Genomic DNA, 25443 nt, shown 5'->3' on the forward strand with positions numbered 1-25443 from the left:
TTCGGTAAAAAAAATTACTTGGAGGAGGCTAAGTCCTGAATTAAACTCAATGTGTCGCACCCCTAAGGTGGCAGAATGATTTGAAATCTGGCCTACCCACATCCAAATCACCCTGAGACGGGGGGGGCTCCCTCATTTTTTGCAATCTAAACACTGCTTTCCCTTGGTCCCACATGGTAGGGGGATTCTGTGGGTAGAACGAGAAGGGGCATGATCGGACCAGAGGTACTCTGTACAGAAAGTAGGGCAACAAGGAACGAGCCCAGGCGCTCTGCGATGGAAGAGCTAGAAACGGCACAGCCAGAAACGGCACAGCCAGAAACGATCACAAAAAACCACCCGTTTCCAGCCTCGGCCACAAACGCGCCTGTCGCCGCTCGCCCCGCCTCCCCCGGCGCTCATTGGTTCATAGCCCCGACGTCAGACCCGCAGCCTCTCTCCTATTGGGCCAGACAGGACCTGGGGCGGGTGAGGAAGTGAGAGCCTGGAGCAACGGAGAACCTCCTTCCAGGAGCGCGAAGAGGGAGGGGCTAAGGGAGGGTTTCCCAAGGAGGGCGAGGCCATGGCAGCTGCGCGACGGCAACGGCGGCTGCGACGGAGCGCGCGCCCGGCTTTGAATGAGCGGTGCTGGGACTGAACGGGAGGAGCGCGAGCTCGAGGAAGCGATCGGCAGCGCGCGTGCGCGCGCCTTGTGTGCGCGCGCGGCCCGCGGCAGCTCGGAGCCTCCGCCGGGCGGGCGGGGTGGGGGAGGGGCAGGTGAGTGTGTGCGGCTCGCGCGCGCCCGCGAGGGGCTTTTCTCCCCCACCCCCACCCCGATCCCCGCCCAGGCCTGGGGGCTGTCCTCTACCCTTCCGTCGTCAGCCTTCCTCTTCGCCTCGCACTTCCCGCCCTCCCACCCTCCTTTTCGTGCCTCCGCCGGCTTTCCCCTCCACGGCCGACTGCCCCTCGGGGGTACTGTTTCCGGGTCAGGGTGACCCCTGGGGTGAAGGAACTACGACAGGAGCAGCCCCGGGCGGGCAGCGCTCACCATGCCGGGCTCACGCGTGGGACACCGGCCTGTGGGGCGCCGGCCCCTAAACCCCCGTGTCCCCCCATCCGCCCCCCGCAGGGACATTTGCCCGACCTTCCTGCTCTTCCTCTACAGGCCTTGCTCCTTCCCAGGCAGATTGTTCCAAAATCCAATTCCCAGCCCACCCGGCACCCGCTTCCAGCCAGTTAGAGCGTTTCACGAAACGCCGTGCGCATGGCGTTGGGTTGTGTAACCCGAAAACGCTCTTGCCGTTTTTCTCGTCTGTACAGTGGGTATGATTTTTTTTTTTCCCATCAGCTAATTTCAGGTGGGTAATCTGAAGTGAAAGCATTTTAGTTATGAAACGCTTTCCTTTTGAGTCATTCGGGAGACCTTACTCTGCCTTTGTAGGAGTCAGTGGTGTCACATATTGGAGGGCCTGACTTGGAGTTGCCAGATTGTGCAGTGTTCGACTTGACCACCCGCTCTCACGGTCTGCTTCTAGTTCTGCTTCTAGTTCCCCTTCCGTTACCGCTGCCGAGCTTTGGTTTTGCAAATTTAAGTGAGTTCGGGTAGATTTTGTTTTTGGAGCCTTGTGATATTCCTTAACGTACTTCAGAGAGCTACAAACTTAATTGGAGGGTATTCTGTACTGTACTGGACCATTTGGTTTCTCAAATTTTGGTATTAAAAAAATTCAAAAATACAGTTTTAGAAATACAGCAGTTGATGACTTGTTTACTCTGGTGTGTACCAACGTAGTTTTGGCTTGGCTTGTTTAACGAATCGGGATATAGTGACTCTACTGGAAGGATCTCGCCAGCAGTTTACATGGAATTACAAGGAAGAAAGATACATTTAATCTTTCAGTTTGTAATGCAGCATTCTTCTTTAACATTGTAGGTGCATCTTTTTCACTTGACATAGCCGAGCTATCATTCCTATTGATTTCCTAGAGATGTCATTTCTCCAGAAGCCCTGAGGATAGGTTGCTTCATGGTTCCGAATATTCTGCTATATCTCAAGTTTTTGTATTTTCCTAGTAATTTTAAAGGAAACTTTAATTTTAAAATTAGATTATATTAGCATTTCTCAGTTCTAGAAAGTATTTTGAAGCAACCAAAGTGCAAGGTGGCCTAAGATGCGTACTTATCAAATTGGTGCTCTAGAGGGCATTTCAAAAACCAAACTGAGGCAATGAGTATAAAATTTAAGAAAAAGTTTCCCAAATGAAATATGGTGTGGGGAGATCCTGGTCTTTGGGGTCAGTGTGTTTAAATCCTAGGTGAGTGAATCTGAGCTTCCTTGTCAGCCTCATCTGTTAAATGGGAACAGTGAAACTTACCTCTTGTTTGTCCTTAGGATTCTAGTGAGATGATGGAACATACATTGTCTAGAATGGCATCTTGAACATATTGACTGCTCAAGGAATGTTAATTTTTCTTTATTTGACAAGTATTTCAGTCCCTGTTATGTACTTGGCATTGGCCCAGACCTGAAAATACCAAACTGAGCAAGACTGATAGGGGCCCTGCCTCCTTAGTCCCCTGCATTGTCACTAGCTCATGACAATTGGGCAGCCAACACAGGTTACTCTGTACTGGGTCAGTAGTGTTTCCCGTCACCCACGGTAGTATCTGTTACATGATATGTGCTGAGTATATATATTCATTGAATTGGATTGGAACATTCATTAAATACAGGTTCTAAAGAATATTCCTGCCTGCAAATCGATGTAATTGATAAAATCAAAAGTGTTGCTTAATAGTTAACTTGATTGCATTTTCTGCATTTCAGTACAACTGGTTGGAAAACTTGTCTTGGAAATTATAATATCATCACTGAATTACTAAGAATGTTTATTGTTAGGTACTCTTGGATTTTAAATTAAATAGACCTAGGTTTGAGTCTAAGTCATTGGGTGTGGGAGCATGGAAACATGTGCTTACTCTCTGCTTCAATTCTGTGAAAAGAGAACAATAATATATTTATCTCATAAGATGGTTTTATGGATTAAGTGAGATAATATTTAGATAGTACTTAGCACATAGTAGCTGGTCAGTGAATATTAGTTCCTCTCTTTCATGAATCACAAAAGCAAATTTTCCACAGAATGAGGATATTCTTTTTTTTTTTTTTTTTTTTTGGTGAGGAAGACTAGCCTTGAGCTAACATCTGTTGCCAATCCTCCTCTTTTTGCTGAGGAAGAGTGGCCCTGGGCTAACATCTGTGCACATCTTCCTGTACTTTATATGTGGGAACCCTGCCACAGCATGGCTTGATGAGCATTGCATAGGTCCTTGTCTGGGATCCGAATCTGTGAACCCCAGGCCGCCAAAGTGGAGTGATCAAACTTAACCACTACGCCACCATAGAATGAGGATATTGTTAATTGCCAGAGAGAATTCTATTCTGTTGTCAGTAATAGTCCCACTTCCTGTTTCTGTTGGTACAAAATTTTAAATTTTATTTCCAGTTACCACTGAAGTTGTTCAAGTTGACAGATGCTTATTGAACAATGACACACAACAATATTTGTGGGAAGGTGATGATCATGGTCGCCAAGCCTCTATGTGAAATTTATTATCAACTCTTCATTCCTGTATATTCTCAGACCCACTCCTCTCCCCACTCCTTAAATATTACATGTCATCTCCCTTCAGAACATCCTGATAGAGATCTCCTCAGTTCTGTCCCCTTTTCGCGCGCGTGCCGCGTGCTCTACAGTCTCTTTTCTAGCTATCTTTTTTGGCTTATAATGTTTCTGAAAATTTAGGCTAAATTTTCATTTAGGGAAGCTTGCTTTTTTTTTGGTTGAGAGTTTTATTTTTTACCAGTTAGCTTTAAATGAGGCATTTATTCATCATTTTAATTATTTGGATCATTCTCATAATGAAGCGATCAAACCTTTCTTTCAGGTTTTATTTTGCAAGTGGTAACAGGAGGTACCAGGTGAATAAGATCCTCTGCGGAAGGATTGTGCAGGGCAGATAAGGTATATAAAAATAACTGTAGTACAAAATAGGAGATATAAGTGCAGTAAGAGAAAAATACTGGAATTAAGACGACTTTACAATAGTCCAGCAAGACATAGTAAAGGCTTATGCTAGGGAGAATGCAGTGGAAATAGAGAAGAATATGGGGAGTGTTAGGAAATGGAATAAGGTCTTTTTGGCAGTTTGAATGCAAGGGGATAAGAGAAGGGAGGAGTCAAAATTGTTGCATTTTTTGAAGCCTAGTAAACCACTGATTGGGGATGTTTTTGACAAGTATTTAAGTTACTTGAACAGCGAAATTCTTAATATTTTCTTGGTTCTCTTTCTCTTAAAGTCACTTTTCTTTCCATCCTCTCAGTTAGTAGGCTGTCTCCAGGCACAGGCATTCGGTAAATCATTCAGCTGCTGTGGAGATACAACCTCCACTTGTGCGAAGATGCATGAGCATTGCTGAGGGAGGCTTTTGGAACTCTGTTACTGTAAAGGGTCTACTTGACCTTTACACCTTTCTAACCCTAGAAATCGAAGGGACTAGCTCTGTGTTTTGCCCTTCTTTAGAAGGGACTGGCAGTAGTGGCTCTACAGAGCAATTAGGATCAGGTAAAACAAGAGTTAAGTATTTTTTCCTTGCTTTCTGGTTTTGTTTTGTTTTTATTTTTATTTTATTTTTGTTTTGAACTTTTATATTAAGGTTAACATACAAACAGGATATACAGTAAAGTATACTGGTGTTGCTACCACTTAGGTTGGTATATAGATCTTAGTTCCCTCATGCTTCTGTACCATCCCCCATCAGAGGTGACCACTGTTTTTTACTATATAATTTTTAACCTACTCAATGTAATATTCTACTAGTTGAGAAAATTATTACATGCTATTTTCAAGACTTTAGGAGTAATAAAGTAATTTATTACATATCTAGTAATTAAAAACAAAACAGAGTGCTCTCTGGTTTAATCCACGTGAAATACATTTTAAAACAGCAGGTTGTTAGTACAGAGAGAGTGTATTTATCCAGGAAGATTTTTTTTTTTTAATAATTTTATTTATTTATTTTTTTCCCCCAAAGCCCCAGTAGATAGTTGTATATCATAGCTGCACATCCTTCTAGTTGCTGTATGTGGGACATGGCCTCAGCATGGCCGGAGAAGCCGTGCGTCAGTGCGCGCCCGGGATCCGAACCCGGGCCGCCAGCAGCGGAGCACGTGCACTTAACCGCCAAGCCACGGGGCGGCCCCTAACCAGGAAGATTTTAATCATTATGTTATATTTATAAATTCTATTGCTTATCTTTATACCCATATAAGATAATTTTAAAAACAAGTCAGCATTTCGATTTTGAGTAGAAGGAACGCGCAGCTGTCACTTTAATTTGGTTTCATGATAATTATTACTTAAGTTAGGTTTCTCCACTTTTAAGTAAATATGTGTAGAACTGAAGTCCAAATACACTGTTTATGCTTTTTTATTTTGGAAAAAAATATGTATGAGGGGCCAGCCTGGTGGCGGAGTGGTTAAGTTCACGTGTTCCACTTCAGTGGCCCAGGGTTCAAGGGTTCAGATCCTGGGCACGGACCTACTCATCGCTCATCAAGCCATGCTGAGGTGGTGTCCCACATAAAAGAGCTACAACTCTACGACTAAGATACACAACTGTGCACTGGGGCTTTGGGGAGAAAAAAGAAAAAAAAAAAGGAAGGTTGGCAACAGATGTTAGCACAGGGCCGGTCTTCCTCAAAAAAAAAAAATTGTATCAAATCGTGTTTTCCTTTTTTGTTTTATGGAATCACTCTACTCCAAATATTGGTATTAACCAACTAAGATGATTGCTTTGAAAATTGTTACTAATGGACTGGGAAGCCAGTGATTTTAGTTGTGACTTTATTATTAGCTCCTTGCCTCACTTTTAGCGGAAAATTAACTTCAGTGTATCTTAGTTTGCTGGTTGAGAACATTAAGAAGTTGGATGATACATTGATATGTTCAAATTACTCCAGCATAGGAATCATATGATTCTAAATGCTTACTCAGTAATTTTCCTCCTTTGACAAATAATTGGTAAGGAAAAGCTAAAACCTGAAATTCCATTGTTAGAAACACCATTCCTGTGTGTGTTTGTGCGCACGCCTGTAATTTCTTGTGACTTGATTGAACATGTGATCTACTCCAACTGTCTACAGTGGAAAAATGACCATCTCTGATGGATTAACAAATTTTATTTTCCTTTTCCCTCTTTTTTATTTATTTTGAGACTCTGAATGGGGAAATTCATGGTTACTTAATATATTTAATTTTAACTTGTTCCAAAACTCATTTTAAGTAATTTTTAAATTAGTGATTGTTAGGATAATATATGCAGTACGTATTATGGTGTAGATGACTAAAATGTACGAAGAAACATTTGGAAATAATGACCATGTTTAAAAGACTAGCAAAAGAATACCCGTTTTACCATTTTTGAGAATTTTTTATCCTGTGGTTGCCATGGCTTTAACTAGTCCCCAGTTCCTCAGCATTTCTTTTATATAGAAGCATATCTTTTGATTTAATCATAGAGAGGCAGTATAAGTGTGCTCTTTCAGGACTCAAACACTAGAACCAGACTCCCTGGGTTCAAATCCCAGTTCTGTAACTTACCAGCTCTGTGTGTTTGGGCAGATTACTTAACCCTTCTGTGCCTTGGTTTCCCTATCTAAAGTAGGGATAAAATAATATTTGCCTGAAATCCTTCATAGGGTTGTTGTGAGCATTAAATGAGTTATTACATGTAAAGCACTAAGAAGAATGCTTGGTATATAGTAAGAGTAAGGTATATACTATTATTACAGTATATTGAAATGTTGTTGTGAAATCAGAGTTCTGTTTCTAATGAAATTCTGTAATATGTTTCTTGTCACTAATTGACCTAATTTCCTAATGGAAGTTGACTCTCCAGAAAGAGTTACAAATAGTCAATGCAAGATGATAATGTTAATAACTTCTTTTAAGATTCTAACCAGAGTCTGAAAACTTTCCTAAGTGACATAATATTGTTAAAAAATGTGTTATTAGCATAGGTTGTTTTAATGGATTTTTGAGCTAGATTTGACATACAATAAACTGCACATATTTAATATGTACAGTTTGATCCATTTTGATGAATATATACATACCTGTGAAGCTATCAGCACAATCAAAATAGTAAGTGCATCCATTCTCTCTGAAGTTTACTCATGCCCCTTTGTAATCCATCCTTCCCATCCCTCCCTGCCCCGTGTCAAAGCACCACTGATCTACTTTTTGTCACTATAGATTTGTTTGTATTTTCTAGAGTTTTTTAAAAATATATGGGATCATATAGTATATATTCTTTTTTATCTGGCTTCTTTCATTCAGAATAATTATTTTGAGGTATATCGATGCTATTGCTTGCAATAGTAGTTCGTTCCTTTTTATTACTGAGTAGTATTCTATTGTGTGTATACACCACAATTTGTTTATGTGTATTTGGGTTGTTTCCCATTTGGAGCTATTAAAAATAAAGGTACTATTCAAGTACAACAAGTTTTTTTGTGGTTATATGCTTTCATTTATCTTGGGGAAATTCTTAGGAGTTATAATGGCTGTGTCATACAGTACATGTTTGTTTAACTTGTAGAACTGCCAACTATTTTCCAGAATTGGTGTACCATTTTGCACTCCCACTACCATTGTAGGAGAGTTATAGTTGCCCCATATCCTCACCAGTACTTGGTATGGTCATTATTTTTAATTTGAGCTATTCTAATGTGTGTACTAATGGTTTTTAACTGTGGTTTTAATTTGCATTTCTCTGATGATTAATGATGTTGACCATCGTTTCGTAGACTTATTTACCACATATATCTTCTTTGGTAAAGTGTCTGTTCAGAGCTTTTGCCCATTTTTTAATTGGGTTGTTTGTTTTCTTAGTAGTTTTGAAAGGTCCTTATATATTCTAGATAAAAGCCCTTTATTAGATATATGCTTTGCAAAGATTTTCTTCCAATCTGTGGCTTATCTTTCCATTCTCTTAAGAGTGTTTTTGAATTGTAGAAGTTTTTAATTTTGATGAAGCCCAAATTTATCAATTTTTCTTTTAGGAGTTGTGCTTTTGGTATCATATCTAAAAAATCTTTGCCCAACCCAGGTCACAAAGATTTTTGTCCTATTTTTTTTTTCTAGAAGCTTTGTAATTTTAGGTTTTATATTTAGGTCTGTGATCCATTTGAGTACTTTTTGTAAATGGTGTGAGATATGGGTTGAAGAGTTTTGTTTGTTTCTTTTTGCATATAGATACCCAGTTTTTCCAGTGCTGTTTGTCCAAAACACTGTCCTCTCTCCTCTTAACTGCCTTTACATCGTCATCAAATTTCAGTTGTCCATATGTATGTGGGTCTCTTTCTGTACCTTCGATTCTGTTCCATTGATTTATTTGTCAGTCTTGACTCCAACACGCCACCCTTTTGATTACTGTAGCTTTGTAACAAGTCTTGAAGACAGGTAGTATTAACCCTTCTACTTTGTTCTTTTTTGGTGTTGTTTTGGCTACCATAGGTCCTTTGCATTTCCATATGAATTTTAGAATTAGCTGGTCAAGTTATAGAGAAAAAAGCCTGCTGAGATTTTGCTTGCAGTTACATTGAATCTATAGTTCAATTTAGGGAGACAATATCTTAACAATATTGAGTCTTCGAGCTTTGAAAGATCTTTTTAAGTTAATTCAGGTCTTTGAAATTTCTCTCAGCAATATTTTATAGTTCTCAGTATACAGGTCTTTCAAGATTTGCCCCTAAGTATTTCATATTTTTTGTGCTCTTATAAATTTTTTTTAAATTTCAGTTTGTGATTGTTTGTTGCTAACCTATAAAAATACAGTTGATAGTAGATTCCGTTGCATTTTCTACATAGACAAACACAGTTTTACTTCTTCCTTTTCTATCTGGATGCCGTTTATCTGCTTTTCTTGCTTGATTGCACCGGCCAGAACCTCCACTACAATGTTGAATAGAAGTAATGAAAGCAAACATGCTTGTGTTGTTCATAATCTTACGCGGGAAGTGTTCAGTTTTTCACCATTAAGTCTCATGTTAATGTACGTTTTTCATAGATGGTCCTTGATTGGGTTGACAAAGTTCCCTTCTATTCTTGGTTGGTTGTGAGTTTTTATCAGGAATGGATGTTGGGTTTTGTCGAATGCTTTTTCTGTCTCTACTGAGATGAATATCGAGTTTTTCTTTTTTAGTTTGTTACTGTGGTGAATTACATTTGATTTTCAAGTGTTCAACCGACCCTACATTCCTGTGCTAAGCCTCACTTGTTCTGATATATTATCCTTTTATATATGGTTGATTTTGATTTACTAATATTTTGTTAATGAGTTTTGTGTTTATGTTCATAAGATATTGGTCTCTAGTTGTTGTTGTTGGTTTTTTTTTGTGTGTGTGTGTGAGGAAGATCAGCCCTGTGCTAACCCTGCCAATCCTCCTCTTTTTTTGCCGAGGAAGACTGGCCCTGGGCTAACATCTGTGCCCATCTTCCTCCACTTTATATGGGACGCCACCACAGCATGGCTTGACAAGCGGTGCATCGGTGCACGCCCAGGATCCGAACCGGCAAATCCCGGGCCGCCGCAGCAGAGTGCACGCACTTAACCACTTGCACCACTGGGCTGGCCCCGGTCTCTAGTTTTCTTTTCTGGTAATGTCTTTGGTCTGGATTAGTATCAGTGTAATGCTAGCCTCAAAGAATGAGTTGGGAGGGGCCGGCGCCATGGCATGGTGGTTAAGTTCTGCATGCTTCGCTTCAGCAGCCCTGGTTCAGATCCTGGGTGCGGACCTACTCCACTCATCAGCCATGCTGTGGTCGTGGCAACCCACATACAAAAATAGAGGAAGAGTGTCACAGATGTTGGCTCAGGGCTAATCTTCCTCAGCAAAAGAAAAATAAAGAAAGAATGAGTTGGGGAATATTCCCTCCTCTTCAGTTTTCTGGCAGTTTGTGTGGAATTGGTATTACTTCTTCCTTAAGTGTTTGATAGAATTCACCAGGGAAAGCCATCTGGGCCTACAAATTCGATTTCTTTAATAGATAGATTTTCAGGTTATCTATTTCTTTGCTAACTTGTACCTTTCAAGGAATTTGTCCATCTTATCTCATTTGTCAAATATAGACATTCAAGTTGTAATATTTCCTCAATATCTTTTTGATATCTGTAGACTCTCTAGTGATGTTACCTCTCTTGTTTATGATATTGGCATAATTCTGTTATTAGGGACATATGTGTTTTGGATTGTTATGTGTTTGTAATTAACTGACCCCTTTATCATTATGAAATGACCGCTTTTATACTTGCTTTTTTTTTTAATCTGCTGACATTGAAATAGTCACTTCAACTTCCTTTTGATTAGTGTTAGCATGGTATGTGTTCCCCCCATCCTTTTAACTATTTGTGTTTCTATATTAAAGTACATTTCTTGTAGGCAGCATGTAGTGAGGTCTTCCTTTTTTTTTCCAATCTAACAATTTCTGCCTTTTAATTGGGATGTTAGACAAATTGCATTTAATGAAATTATTGATATGGTTAGGTTTAAGTCTATTATCTTGCTATTTGTTTTCGACTTCCCCCATCTTTATTTGTTCCCCATTACCTTGTTTTCTGCTGCCTTTTCTATTGAGTAATTTTTATCTGCTTTGTTGGCTTATTAGCTATGACTAGACCCTGCTCCTCAGAGAATGTTATTTAATTAATTTACTAGGCCAGTTATCATTATTTGTTTAAAGGATCCCCAAATATGTGAACCAGTGGACTAGATGATCTCTATGGTTACTTCCAACTTATTAGCTGTGTAACTTTGGGTGAGTTATTTGACTTCTCAATTCAATTTCCTCATCTGTAAAATGGGTATAATAAAGTGTATCTGTCTACAAGTTAAAAATGTTTAAAAATATTTTGAATACTACTATATTATGTTCATATGGTTCAAACTTCCAAAGGTACAGAAGACTCAGTAAATACTTTTATACTTTTTTGATTTTTTAGTAGAAAATAAATCATAAATAAATTGTATATAGATAATTTAAGTAGAATTCCTTTAAGAAACCATTCTGAGAATATTTCAAAAAGGTTTTTTTTTTTTTCGGTGAGGAAGATTAGCCCTGGGCTAGCATCTGTTGCCAATCCTCCTCTTTTTGCTGAGGAAGATTGGCCCTGGGCTGACATCCTTGCCCATCTTCCTCTACTTAATATGTGGGATGCCTGCCCCAGCATGGCTTGATAAGTGGTGCATAGGTCTGCACCCGGGATCTGAACCTGTGAACCCCAGGCTGCCAAAGCGGAGCCCGCAAACTTAACCACTACGCCACCGGGCAAGCCCCTCAAAAAGGTTTTTTTCCTCTCAACTATTGAAAACTCTTCAAAAACTTAGTTCTTGAATTGTCAATATGATTTATATTTTAATTTTAAAATTTACTGTGTTATATTTGTGGTTTCTAAAGAAAAGTAAAAGATATGTCTGACTTTTACAGCTTATAATAGGACTTTTCAGCTTGGCTTCAGAATGGGAGTATAGCTTCTAAAATCAGTTTAATGCGTTTATTTTTGTACTTTTTCCACAGGTTTTGATTCCCACCATGGCTATCACACAGTTTCGGTTATTTAAAGTTTGTACCTGCCTAGCAACAGTATTCTCATTCCTAAAGAGACTAATATGCAGGTAAACAAATTTTGTGTTCAAATTGACCTGTTTATCTTCTTGCTGGTTTCGGATACCTTCAGAACTACAAAAAGGCAGGACAGACTATGTGAAGCTAAATATCTTTTTTGCAGTATTCATTCATTAATCTCTAGTATTTTTTAATATTTTTTTCTCTACTTCAGATCTGGAAAGTAGAGGTTTAATTCTTTTCATTGTTTCAGATTCTTAACGTCTTCCATTAAAATGACATACTTAGTACTACGGTATTTCAGAAATAAGCAAACCAACTTTTATTATTATAATCATTAGAGAGTTTTTATGTACATAATTGTTTCCTTATCAGAATGTTTTAAAATGGTTAGGTGGAACTAGGCATAGATATTTCTTAATATACTGCAATATGAATGTTATTTTATATTTAGAGAAACCTCAAACAAAATAGATGTTTTCCTTGTGTCTTAAGTAATATTCTAGAATGTGCAGGTGGTCTGGGGCAGACAAGTCATTCTGCTTTGGTTAGTCACCCAGAGACTCGAATTCTTTCTCTTTTGTCACACTACCGTACCCTAGAGCTATAGTTCCTAAACTATGTGTTCAAGCACTTCAGGGCTTCCCATTAAACTCACAGGGGTGCCATAGGATTTTTTAAATTTTCCAGCAAAACACAGTGAATATGATAGTCACCATCTGTTAAACGCTGCACACAATACTGGCACAAGGTAGTTCACACTTGCAGCGTTAGATCCTGCAGCAGTACTTCTGATGATGGTCTTGAAGGTTTGAGGGAAGTTTTTGTTTACTTGTATTTTTGGTGACCTATCTTTGCAAAGCTAGGATTTTAGGTTGTAATTAAAAGCTAGTACTGAACCAAAATTAACGTGGAACAGAAAATGAGGGTGGTGGTATCCAGTCTGATTCCAAGGCTTAAGAAGCTGTGCCGTGTCCAACAGGTACACACATTCCTTTAGTAAGTACCTGTGGTTATTTAAGAATGAAATCAAAATATTGTTTTTCTTTAAATTTATATGTATTATTTTTCAAATGGCTAGTAAGCAGTTGGGCCATCCACAAGTATTAAATTGTTTGGGCCTAATCAATGGAACTGTTACATTTCTTTTGGCCTAGGGGTACTATGAAAAAAGTACTGACACACTGAGAGTAGGGTAGAGTAAAGAGGAAGTGGAGGGCAGTCAGCTCTCTCTTTTGGTGGACATGATTTAAAAGTTGCATGCGACAAGTCTGTTCATAGCCTACGGTCCAGAGCTTAGTGGTAATGGCCACTTAGCGGCAAGAGAGGCTAGGAAATGTATTCTCTTGCTAAATAGCCATTTTATAGCTACTAAAACTCTGAGCATTAAGTAGCATTGAATTTATTGTTAGAAGTAAAGTGGTCTGGAATTTTTTAAAAAAATTTTAAGGGGCTGGCCTGGTGGCGCAAGCGGTTAAGTGCGTGCGCTCTGTTGCGGTGGCCCGGGGTTCGCCCGTTCAGATCCTAAGCGCGCACCGACGCACCACTTGTCGAGCCATGCTGTGGCGGAGTCCCATATAAAGTAGAGGAAGATGGACGTGGATGTTAGCCCAGGGCCCGTCTTCCTCAGCAAAAAGAGGAGGATTGGCAGATGTTAGCTCAGGGCCGATCTTCCTCCCCAAAAAAAAAAAATTTAAATTCAGGGTATGGCAGTGGGAATGAGTGAATGAAATAGAGTGGAGATGATTGCTGGAGGAAGGCAGGTCAAGAAAGAAATGGAAAATTTAGGTGATTGCTGAAATCACACAGGAAGAGGACAGGATTTGAGAAGTAAGAGAAATAGTGAACTAAGTGCTCAAGTCATCAGAACATGAGGAAGAATAGCCAGAAATTCACTAGGTAAAGCAAGATAAGAATGGATATTAGCTGCTACAAGGCTGAGGTTAAAAGTAGTTGTGTTAACAATGGTCATAAATTATAGATGTTTTTCTCTTTGCATCTGTATTTTCTAAAACTTCTGTTGAATATAGATTATTTTTAGTATAAGAAATTGCATTTGATTTAAAAAATATTAAGGACATTTCTGTTGTCACTATAAATTTCTATCAATGTAAATATATTTAGGATTGATTGTATGTTCAGTGTTAAAGAAAACTGACCCTTGGTTAGAATAAGCTTTTCATTTTTTTTTTTCTTGGTGAGGAAGACTGGCCCTGAGCTAACATCTGTTGCCAGTCTTCCTCTTTTTGCTTGAGGAAGATTGTCACTGAACTAACATCTGTGCCAATCTCCCTCTATCAAGCCACAGCATGGCTTGATGAGCAGTGTATAAGTCTGCGCCCAGGATCCGAATGGGTGAACCATGGTCCCCCAAAGCCAAGCACACGACCTTAACTGCTATGCCGCCGGGCCCGCCCCAGAATAAGCTTTCCTTTCTTAAGTGTCAGAAGGAACCTAGATCATATGTTCTAAAATAACCAGGTTTACATCATAAATTTAGTAGTAGACTGTATTACTTTTTTATTCCTACTTTAAACAAAGTATGATTTCTAATCTTGTAGTAAAAATAGCTGACTTTACCAGTTAACTCTAAGTAGATGCTTTATAAATTATTTGAAGTGAAGCAAGTGACTAATCATTTATAATAGCTACCATTTTTTTAATGTATTGTTATAAAGCAGGCACTGTCTAGTATCTAGCTGCCTTAAATATGTCACTTAAATAAATCTTCCCAACAACCCTGTAAAAGTAGGTTTCAATACCTGCATTTTACAGATGAGAATATTGAGGCTGAGAAGTTAGGTAATTCTAACTAGACTCATAATTACTTGAAAACTGTGGTTTACACAGATTCCATAGCCTATGATCTCAACAACTGAGTTATAATACCTATCTTGTTTAATATAGTACTTTTCCTACTAATCCTAAAACTTATGAGTTATGGTTTAGTTCAACCCAGTGATTTTCAAACTTTTTAAAAGTTTAATGGGTAATCTTACCAAGAAACCAAATATGTAAAGCAAACAAAAGCCAAGCGACCCTGGTTAAAACAGCATAGGTGCCCCTGAGCTTCACCCACGGAGCTCTCAGTACCCTAAGGAGCATGGTTTGAAACCACTTTGCATTTTTGTTTTTGGCTTTATATTCCTCCTGAGTTTGTCTATAATTCTGAGCCCTAAACCAAAAAGCAGTTATGTTGTCCTGTCCAAGATTTTAAAAACATTTAAAAGATATCTGATGCATGCCTTTTCATATCTTAATGAGCAACTGTTAATTATTAAATAATTTTAAAATTGAAAAATATCTTCTCTTTTAACCCTTAAGTTACTGTCTATTGTGCTTCTACCCATGCCTGTTATGGTAGTTTTTGAAATAAACTATTTCATTTTTGTTTTAGATCTGGCAGAGGACGGAAATTAAGTGGAGACCAAATAACTCTGCCAACTACAGTTGATTATTCATCAGTTCCTAAACAGGTAATTTTTTTTAAAGGTTGAATAAGTGTTCCAGAACCGTATTTTTCAAACTAGAGTACAGACCATTAGTATGTCATGAAATTAATTTGGTAGTGAGAGTCAGGATTTCTGTTGTTGTTATATTTTCTTATTCTAAAAATTTTATTTGCTTCTTCATTTTATTTTCTGTTTCTTTGCTAAGATTTTCTGATTTTTTTCCATTGGTTTCAAGAGTGTTTACTATTGCTTATTGGAGCATTTTTATAATAACTATTTTAAAGTCTTAGATAATTCCAACATTAATATCATCCCGGGGTTGGCGTCAGTTGATTGACTTTTTACATGTAAGTAGAGATTTCTTGACTTTTGTTTGCTGGATCATTTCAGGTTTTTCATGGACATTTTGAATATTATTCTTGAGACTCTATCTTATTTAAATCTTATGAAGAATGTTGATATTTTTTACTTTATCAGGCAGTCAACGTGGTTAGGCTTAGGTTGCAAGTCCCAGCCCTCCTTCTGTGGGCTGTAGTTCTAATGTCAGTTCAATTTTCAAAACATTTGCTTTTGTTTTGTTTTGCTTTTTGTTTTTTAATGGATAGAACAAAATGTCTAATTGATAGTAAAAGTGGGTATTTTTTTAAACTTTTGATCTAGTTTTGGTATGTGATATAAAATTTATATTTTTCCTGTTGGCCAAAAAAGTTTGAAAACCAATGTTTCAGAAAGCCTGTTTTTCTAATAAATGATGAATGAGATGTTAATTAGGTTGCCTGATTGTTGCTGACAATATTGATCAATTAAATTTAGACAGATGTTGAAGAGTGGACTTCCTGGGATGAAGATGCACCCACAAGTGTAAAGATTGAAGGAGGGAATGGCAATGTGGCAACACAACAAAATGCTTTGGAACAACTGGAACCTGACTACTTTAAGGACATGACACCAACTATAAGGAAAACTCAGAAAGTATGTTAAAGATTTGTGCTTTGGAGATTAAACTATTAAACTGCTTTTCAGATTCCTATAGTTAAAATTAGGCAGTATAATTACTATTTGTTAGAAAGCATATTTCTAATTATCAATTTGTTGTGTTTTCTGTCATGTTAAAGAAGTTTATGTATTCAAGTGACCTAGACATAGATCTAAAAAGTTGTACCCCCAAGTCTTTTAAAATTATATCTAAGCATTTATTGAAATCCTACTATATATCAGATTCTAGACTCCAGTCTCTGCTATGGAGACTAAGCTGAATAAGATACAATTCTAACCTTAAAACCTAGAAACTACTGATAACTAGTTTCCATTGTTTGTAACCATTATAAAGCTGACGCAAGGCTCTGAGAACTTGGAGTAATTGTTGTGGGTTTGCTTAGTCATCCATACTTTATTTAATCCCTTTTGGGTTGAATATGAAAGATTACTTAAAGATGCAGGGAATTATTGGAAAAAGAACAATAGTGAGTATTCTCCTTTCTTTTTATCAAAATAGTACATGTACATTTTTAAAAATTTTTAAATCAAAGAATATAGAAGAGTTTATGAAAAGCAATAGACTGCTGCCCCATCATTCTTCAGAGCCAGTTCTACTTCCCAGATGCAGCCACTCATGACTTTTTCTGTTTGGGCTTTTCCTAGTGTTTTTCACCATATCTATATATGATATGCTTATATTGCTATTGCTTCATTTACCAATCACAGACGTGGTCCATTGACTTCATACCATGCTTACACCCCTTCTCCCTTGTTCAGATACTCTAATGTTATTATTCCAATCTACCTCACCAGTCACTCTGCTATTTCAAAAAAACACACTTAAAATTCCATTTCTTGTTCAGTCAAGCATAGAAAATATTTCTTATAAATATACTTTATAAAATGAGGACATTATTTATTCCACTCTTCTCTACTAGGGTTCCTCACCATCTTCTGCCTCCCAGCCAGTTTCAGCTGTACATTTATTTTTACATTCTCAAGGTTGATAACCTTGAGTTGTCCACATGTCTCAATGCTGAAAAGTATTAAGTTGTGTATTTTTCAGGGAGTTTTAATCAGGTTTCTTAGTAGATGAATACCTTGTATTGTGGAAGTATATTGCTGTTGTCAATAGGAACCCAGTATATTATGATAGAACCTTAATAGATTAATTAGAATGAAAATGCTTTTAGGCTACAAAACTACTACTACTGGCCTGAAAGCATTAATGCATTCATAGATATCCACATGCTTAGAGAGCTGGTTATACTTTTGGCAGGATTTGATACATATACTTATTTAATGTAGTGACTAAAAGTTCCTAATTATATTTGGGGGGGCTAGGGAAAGTAGGGAAGAGGAAGGAGGAAAATGAGAATTTATTTACTTATTTTTTTAAGTGAAATACAATTTTTCTTAGTATGTAACTGGTTTGTGTCATAATTGCCTGGGAATTTTGGTAGTCTTTACAGAGCATTGTTTTTTAGTTTTTACTTTGTAAATTTTAAAAGAAGAAAGGTAGAACATATTTTAAGTAATTAAAAATGCTTTGGTCAGTTAATTATTTTGTCTTTTTTATATAGTAATGTGTAAAATATTTCTATAATTCTATTTCAATTAATCTTTCAGATCATTATTAAGAAGAGAGAACCATTAAATTTTGGCATCCCAGATGGTAGCACAGGTTTCTCTAGTAGATTAGCAGCTACACAAGATATGCCTTTTATTCATCAGTCTGTAAGTATATTAATGCTCTCTAAGCAGGGTCTTGTTTTTGTTTCTATTTTCTTTAAAAAAGAAGAAAAAAAACAAAATGAAGTGAACATAGTATTTGTATTTCTGTGACTTTGAAACAGGTTTAGCAGTTTGAGAGAGATTAATCTGGAGTTTCACCAATCCTATCTTTTTATGAGATTGTAAATTACTCATACTAAGATAAAAGACACTAAGATCAGAGTTCCATTGTACATTTATGAGATAGAGACAAATGTTATTTGAAAATACGATTTTTAAAGAGATTACCACTAAAATTTAACCTTAATAGCAGGTTATTTTTAAGTGAGTTATGAAGTGTCTCCCTAATAGAGTATACCTACATTTAAAGTGTCATTCGACTTAAAATGGGTTTGACTTAAATGCAGCCTTTTAAGGACAAAAGTATTGAGGAAAGGATGTAAGTGTGGTTCTCAACCTTGAAAGCATATCAGAATTAGCTTTGAATTTTTTTAAAAACACCAGTGTCCAGACCCCTTTCCAGACCTATGCTTAAGCATACTTAGGTTGATTAAATATTGCTTAGTAGTTATTGATTCATTGCTTATATTAGTTATCTATTGTTGTATAACAACCCCACACTTAGTGGCATAAAACACCAAGAAACATTTTTTATGTCATATAGTTTCTGTGGATCAGGAATCCAGAGGTGACTAAACTGGGTGGTTCTGGCTCGGGTTTCTAGTGAGTTTTCAGACAAGTCATTAACTGGGGCTGTAGTCATCTAAAGGCTCAGCTGGGATTGGAGGATTCATTTCAAAGGTGGCTCACTCACATTCCTGGCAAGTCAATGCTGGTTGGTTGCAGGAAGCCTCAGTTCCTTGCCATGGACCTCTTCATAGGGCTGCTTCAGTTTCCTCATGACATAAGGAAGCTGACTTTACCAAAACAAGAGATCCCTGAGAGAGAGAGAGAACAAACAGGAGTGAAGCCTTCTTACGACAAAATGCCTTTTTATGACAGTCTTATAAGTGACACACTGTCACCTCCATGTTATTTTATTCATTGAAGCTAGTCACTAAATCCAGCCGACATAAGAGGAATTAAGCTCCACCTAAGGATGAAGTGTCAGAGAATTTACAGACATAGTTTTAAACCACCACATCTATCTGTCCATCTGTCCAATTTGTTTATACTGCACAGGTGCTTCTGAGGCCCCTCTCCCCAGGGAACTCATGTTCATGTATGTTTTTAATTAATTGATCAACAAATATTCCTACTAATGCCAGATGCTTTCTAGGTGCTAGTAATATAGTGAAAAATAAGCAAAACAGGCAGGATCCTTGCCTCAGAAGAATGCCTTCTAATGGAGGAGGTATGATATTAAATAAATGATCACACACATAAATATTACAAATTCTGATAAGTCCTATGCATGATGCTATGAGAGCATAAATAGCACCATAGCTATTACTCTAAAATAGCATAGCATCATAATGTTTAATTTTTTATTTTATATTTCTAAATTTTAAACTTTATTCACATATGTTTGATCCATATTGGTAAAGTGGTTCAGACCTACACAGTGAATTAGTAAATGTTTGCCACCTAACTAATTATAAGTTATTATAACACTAATATAGCTCATTATAAAGTTGTAAATATGTAACTGCTTACAGAGTTGGGAAGGGGTAAATAGGGTAGATGGAGAATGTCTCCCATGCTATTTCCACATATTTTCCTCCCAAGCAGACCAAATAAAGGGGCATTGCCTAGAAGAGAATGGTAAGCTCCTGCACTTTGCTCTCTACACCAAAACTATCTTACCACCCATTCTACAAATTAGGTTCTTCTTTTAAACTGCACATTCTTTTTTTTTTTTTTTTCTGGAATTTATCATTTGTATTGTTGTGATAGCTTTTTTTATACTGAGGATATTAACTTTTTTCTGTCATCTATTACAACTTTTCAGTTTGTTGTTAGTTTTGTAATTTGCTTTGGATGTTTTTGATGTGCAGACATATTTGGCTTTTATGTAGCAAATCTATCAGTCTTATACTGTACAAGTTTTTCCTTTTTGTTTAGAAGGCCATGTCTACTAATGGATCAGATATCATTCTTTTTTTATGGTCTTAGTAGTTTCACTTTTTTTATATTTAAATGTTTTATACACTAAGATTCCAACACCTTATTGGAAAAATGGATAAATTTACAGATAAGAAATAGACATAACTTGATAACATGAGGAAAAGTTTGATCATATTAGGTCTCCAAGAAATTCGAAGTAGAATAACAAGACACCATTTTTAAATCTTAACAAATTAGCAAAGATAGAAAAGAAGGCTATTACCAGTATTGACAAAGGTACAAGGAAACAAGACTCCCACCTACTGCTGTCTGGAAGATAAGTTGGTACGACTTTTCAAGAAGGTCATTTGTATTTTGTTTTAGTGAATTTAAAAATCTTTCTTGTCATTCATTTAGCTATTCTACTTTTAGGAATTTGTGTTAAACAGGTAACCAGAAATACTTATAAATTTTTTTAACAGAGGATGGTATTGTATTTATGGTTAGAAGGAGAAAACAACACATTTTATTTCATTTTTACTTGGAAGTGCTCAAAAGTGAATATAATAAGTCTGTTCACAGATTGGGGCCAGTTATTTTATGCACATAATCACTTCTACACCTAACTAAACATTCCAGTGTGAGCATTTTCATTGATTTGTGGAAGAAAAAAGTGAACTTTTAGAGGTCTGGCCTGGGGAATAGTGGAAGGTAGTGGCAGTCTGATGGTATCAGGTAAGTAGGACATGCAAAAGGAGGTACAACATAGAAGTTCCCTGATGAAGAGTAAATTTTCCCTGATTTGTCATTTTTGCCTGAGACCCAGACAGTAAGTGCCACTGAAAAATCTACAAATTACGTATGCTTAAATGAAGATGACTGTGCTAGTTTGGAAACTTCGGTTCTTCCAGTTCATCTTCTCAGTAGTCCAGTCAAGCATCTCTAATTCAGTCTGGGATCAGTCTGTCTCTTCTCTTTCCCCCACCCCACTCCACCCCCCCCCCTTTCCTCTTACTGAGAAGAAAAAGAAACAGAAAGAAGAAATGTTTTATTCTTGTTCATTCCAAATTAAAATAGGCAAAAAAAGAGCAGTTAATATAAAAGGAGTATCCTTTAAAACATAAAATAGGAAGAAAGCTGGACTTGCCCAGGACTATTGAATACTGAAAGTCATGGCTCTTGGGAAACCCCTCAGTTCCAGGCAAACCAGGGGCCAAATCATGTGGGCCTAGTATAGGATGTGGTAAGGAAGGGGAGAAGGCACAGGGGAATGGCACATTCTGAGTTATGTCTTAGAAGATGCTCTTCTTGACTGCTGAGTGGAGAAAGCGTAGCTCTTTTTTATTGTCGTGTTGTTTTGTTTTTTGTTGTAGCCTGAATTAGGTGACTTAGATACCTGGCAGGAAAATACCAATGCATGGGAAGAAGAAGAAGATGCTGCTTGGCAAGCAGAAGAGGTTCTGAGGTATTTGAGTAATTACGTTGCAACTTGAGTAGAAGAACTAGATTGTTCATGTTGCATTTAAGGTCAAGAAAACTTATTCTGCCAAATGCTATATTTTTCTTTATTCTCTCTCACTTGAACCTTAGATAACATGGGATACTTTTTGTATTTCAGACTACATATGCTATTTTATATGATTAAAATCTCACAGAAACCACGAATTTAAAGCATTATCTATAATAATCGAATAATAATAATAAAATAAATAATAATACAACAAAAGAAGAAGTTTATTAATGGCAAATGAGATCTTTTACATATATACACCGTATTGCAATATAATACTTCATTCCCTGTGGAATGTACTTACCTCTTGAAATGTCCTGCTATGAAATATGAGCCACCACTCTATATTTCTGTAGGTCGGAAATTATTCCTTTATTTTTGTTTCCCCATGGTCTAGCATAGGGCCTAGCACTGCACATTTGAATGAGAATAACATATATAGCAGTCAACATTCGTGTGTATATCTCCACTGATATACTGAAAGTCCTGTGAGGTAAATGATATGTCAGGTACTGCCCATTCTACAGAAAAGAAATAATTATTCTTGAGGTTTTTGTTGGTTGTTATATTCTTATTTCTTTGTTTTTCTGAGCAATAAATTTAATTCTTGCTACTGCTGCATTAGGTCAAAGAATAAACAGAAACTTTACCTTAAGAGAGTTTGTGATTGTCATCACTGATGAAAACTCAGATATCTAAATTAGTTTTGTATTTTTAAAGATGATGTAGTAAAATACAGCAATATGAGTTTGTTTTTATTTTAAAAGACTGTTTTTATAATCGGGCTAGAAAACGAATTACCCTTTATCTGACTGTCGTAACAAAACAATATCTTTCATTTTTCTATTTTCCTTTCCTGTCTTTTATCAATAAATCACAGTTACCTTGAACAGCCAGCAGAGGGTGCAGTTAGATGAGCGTGATGGCTAACTTTTCTTTTTGGTCTTGTCCTTGTTCACAGCATTTGTTTCTTAACAGATAAGGGTCACATTTTTAAAAGTCAGTGAAGTTGGGAGAGTTTTAAATATTTAGTTTCTGTTTGATCATTATTTACTATAAAGAAAATATTTCTTAAATTGTAAATGGCAACATTTTTATGTTGCATGGATCATCAAAAAAGATGTCATCTCATTTTTTTTACTCTATTTTTTTTGATAAATTATAGAAGTCTGAGTATTTTAGAACATTTTGGGGATTCTAGTGATTATTAGTGTCATTAACCACAACGATAAAGGAAGGGGCTGTTCTTTTTGAATCCAGTAATCTTAATGACCACTGTGGAGTTTATGAGTTCACAAGGATCTTAACATTCACTGTGCAAAAACCTTCTCTTTTCCACCTTTTATCCTCTTGCACCCTGAATAAAACAAGACAAAAAAACTCCCAACTTAGTGTTTTACATTATATGACAGCTTGGGAGAGGGAGCCTGTTAGTCAGTAATAGACATGCTTTGTCCTGCAAGTTGCCTAAGTAGAGTCACAGAGACGTGGAGGCTTCCATACGTTGTTACTGCCCATAGAAGAACACTGAGAATTTTCAAATTGTATCCACAGTCCGTATCCTTTAACTCAGCCTATTTCCCGTTGCCACTTTTAAAATACTACCAGTGCTATGATCAGTATCGTTAAGGAAGAAGTTCTGGTACTTTAGTAATTCCAAGCATGTATCTGGTTGGACAGGGAAAGTATATTTTGTCTGTGGTAATCTCTACATTGCCTCCTGTGCCAGGAACTATAATTGTTGATGTTTATATTTCAACAAGTAACCGGGTCAAAGCTTGATTATCTTATTTGTTTGTAACCTAGCCAGCCCTTTATAATTCGTTTCCTGTCTCCTTTCTTGCCACTGGTGTTTTGACTTTTTTAGTGCAAATTATCAGTTTTGCTTGAAAGTGTGCAGAGCTAGTGAAAAGGAGATTTTTTTAAACTATTCTTTTGAAACTTCAGCTAATCGATGGTGGAGGTAAAAATGTTGCCTAAAATAAATCTCTCTGCCTTCTTGAATTATGGTCATCCATAACTCTGCTTACTCCCATTTATAAGTATGATTGAGAATTGTATATACATTTCAGCCACTATAGTCGTCTTTGAGCTGTCCCACATGTCGGTAATCCACACTGAAGTTTTCTGTATATAACCTAGTGGTACCTATCCCCTGCCCAGCCGTGGCGTACAGTTGCCTTCCTCAACCTTGCATGCTTCTTGATTTATTTTCTCATACCCTAAGCCTTTAGATCCAGGACCAACTTGTGTTCCCTCCCCTTTCTTCTATTTCATCACCCCACTCCTGTTGCTACTCCCCACACAAATCAATCAATAAACATCAGAGAGGTTTAGTGATTTTTTTGGTCAGTGGAGTTATTGGGGGACTAGGGAGGAGATGAGTACTCCATACTGTGTAATTAGTAAATACCTACCATTCTGTCCCCTCTTTAGAAGAGCTGGTCAAATGTTAATCCTTAAATAGATTTCTAGCTTTTAGTTGGAAGGTGTTTCCATTTTCTTTTTGCATTGTGTTCTGCACGTCTGTGTTCTTGACATCCTTTAACTGACTGTTTTTAACTATTATAATAACAGATTTACTCCTCAATATCAGGTTGTCTGAATGGTATCAAAAAGAAGGTGCTGTCCATTGGAAATAGTGTTTTAGTGAAAATAATCTGAAGAAGAGGGGTCAGGAGATGAGGGTTCTTATCCTTTTACTTAATCTTATGAATTTGGGCAAGTCACTTATTTAGCCTTTGTGCCTTTTAGCCTTAGTCTCTTTATTTGTAAAATAGAGATAATCCTTCTATTTTGCAAGCCATCTTCTAGGGATTAAAAGAAATACTATTTTTGAAAATCTTTGGAATTTTCAAAGCAATGAGAAGAATGAAGACTTTTATTTATTTATTTTTGTGTGTGTGTGAGGAAGATCAGCCCTGAGCTAACATGCATGCCAATCCTCCTGTTTTTGCTGAGGAAGACTGGCCCTGGGCTAACATCTGTGCCCATCTATCTGTGCCCATCTGCCTCCACTTTATGTGGGACGCCACCATAGCATGGCTTGACAAGCAGTGCCTCGGTGCGTGCCCGGGATCCGAACGCGGGCCGCCAGCAGCGGAGCGTGAGAACTTAACCACTACGCCACCGGGCCGGCCCCAGAATGAAGAATTTTAAACTTTGAATTCATTTGCCATTTTACCTGGGTGGTATGTTCTAAAAGTAAAAATATGAATCTACTTCTTTTTAGGCAGCAGAAGATAGCAGACAGAGAAAAGAGAGCAGCAGAGCAACAAAGGAAGAAAATGGAAAAGGAAGCACAGCGGCTAATGAAGAAGGAACAAAACAAAATTGGCGTGAAACTTTCATAACAAATGTTCTTCAAGTGTCATTGTGCCAGGAGGAGAAATCTGAGCTCCACGACCCAGCAACATGTGTATGGATTTAAGAGTATTTTCCAAATACAAACACACTGCTTGATTTTACTGCATTCATCAGACCATCCCAGACACCAGGATTCTCCCAAAGTACCTTGAATTCTTAGTGATGGAGACTCAAAAGAACAACAAAGATTTATGAGAATGTTGTCTTCAATATGCTCCAAGTGTAAGACAATTGTTTGCTATAGGGAAATGATTACAAATGGAATATAACAGTACCTCTTCAAGCTAGTGTTTCTAGCTGAATAAATGGATGTAAATAATTTTATGGTGGGACAGAACTCTGCTGTCTATAATGCTTTCCTTCCATGTGCATAATGATAAAATAAATAATTTTAAATAGTCTTTTGTTTCCATGATTATCTGACCTAAATCAGACAAACTGCAGGGCTTTTACTTTATTTTTATTGTCAGAAGCTGGTGTTGGCGCACATTGCCTCTAATTTGAACTGGTATTGTTTATGTTTGATACAGTATTAAGGAATTTGACGATTTTTGTTTTCAAGAAAATGACATTAAATGCAATATTTTATTTATCATAAAGATTTTGTACATCATTGTGTTCTTTTAGTTGGTATTGTAATGTTATACATATTTGTAATTTATATTGCATGTATAAACATATTGAAAATCA

The 25443-nt window shown here is 37.1% G+C and overlaps 2 protein-coding genes across 4 annotated transcripts in view; both read left to right on the plus strand.

The window, feature by feature from the left end:
• The window catches only part of PKHD1L1 (PKHD1 like 1), a 166194-nt gene extending 164975 nt beyond the window's left edge, over window positions 1-1219 (plus strand). Inside the window, 1 exon segment of the mRNA XM_058564477.1 lies at window positions 828-1219. Coding sequence (XP_058420460.1) covers window positions 828-1219 — 392 coding nt within the window.
• Window positions 913-25443, plus strand: EBAG9 (estrogen receptor binding site associated antigen 9). 3 transcript variants are annotated; one of them, XM_058564803.1, is made up of 8 exons: window positions 913-1337; window positions 10786-10860; window positions 11620-11717; window positions 15065-15143; window positions 15933-16091; window positions 17727-17834; window positions 21251-21342; window positions 24620-25443. In XM_058564803.1, exons 3-8 carry the CDS (start codon window positions 11635-11637, stop codon window positions 24738-24740), a joined length of 642 nt encoding a protein of 213 aa, XP_058420786.1. In that variant the 5' UTR covers window positions 913-1337; window positions 10786-10860; window positions 11620-11634; the 3' UTR covers window positions 24741-25443. The 3 variants fall into 3 exon arrangements, with proteins under 3 accessions (XP_058420786.1, XP_058420785.1, XP_058420787.1); XM_058564802.1 differs by lacking the exon at window positions 10786-10860; XM_058564804.1 differs by lacking the exon at window positions 10786-10860 and having other exon boundaries at window positions 913-1302.

Source organism: Diceros bicornis, chromosome 21 (assembly GCF_020826845.1).
Source record: "Diceros bicornis minor isolate mBicDic1 chromosome 21, mDicBic1.mat.cur, whole genome shotgun sequence".
Lineage (NCBI taxonomy): Eukaryota > Metazoa > Chordata > Mammalia > Perissodactyla > Rhinocerotidae > Diceros > Diceros bicornis.

What these genes read in the sequence shown, in the direction of transcription:
- EBAG9 (XM_058564803.1), top strand. Translation starts at nt 11,635, where the DNA reads ATGGCTATCACACAGTTTCGGTTATTTAAAGTTTGTACCTGCCTAGCA. An exon ending in ATTCATCAGTTCCTAAACAG is followed by an intron (nt 15,144 to 15,932) that starts GTAATTTTTTTT and finishes AATTAAATTTAG; the next exon opens with ACAGATGTTGAAGAGTGGAC. An exon ending in CTATAAGGAAAACTCAGAAA is followed by an intron (nt 16,092 to 17,726) that starts GTATGTTAAAGA and finishes TTAATCTTTCAG; the next exon opens with ATCATTATTAAGAAGAGAGA.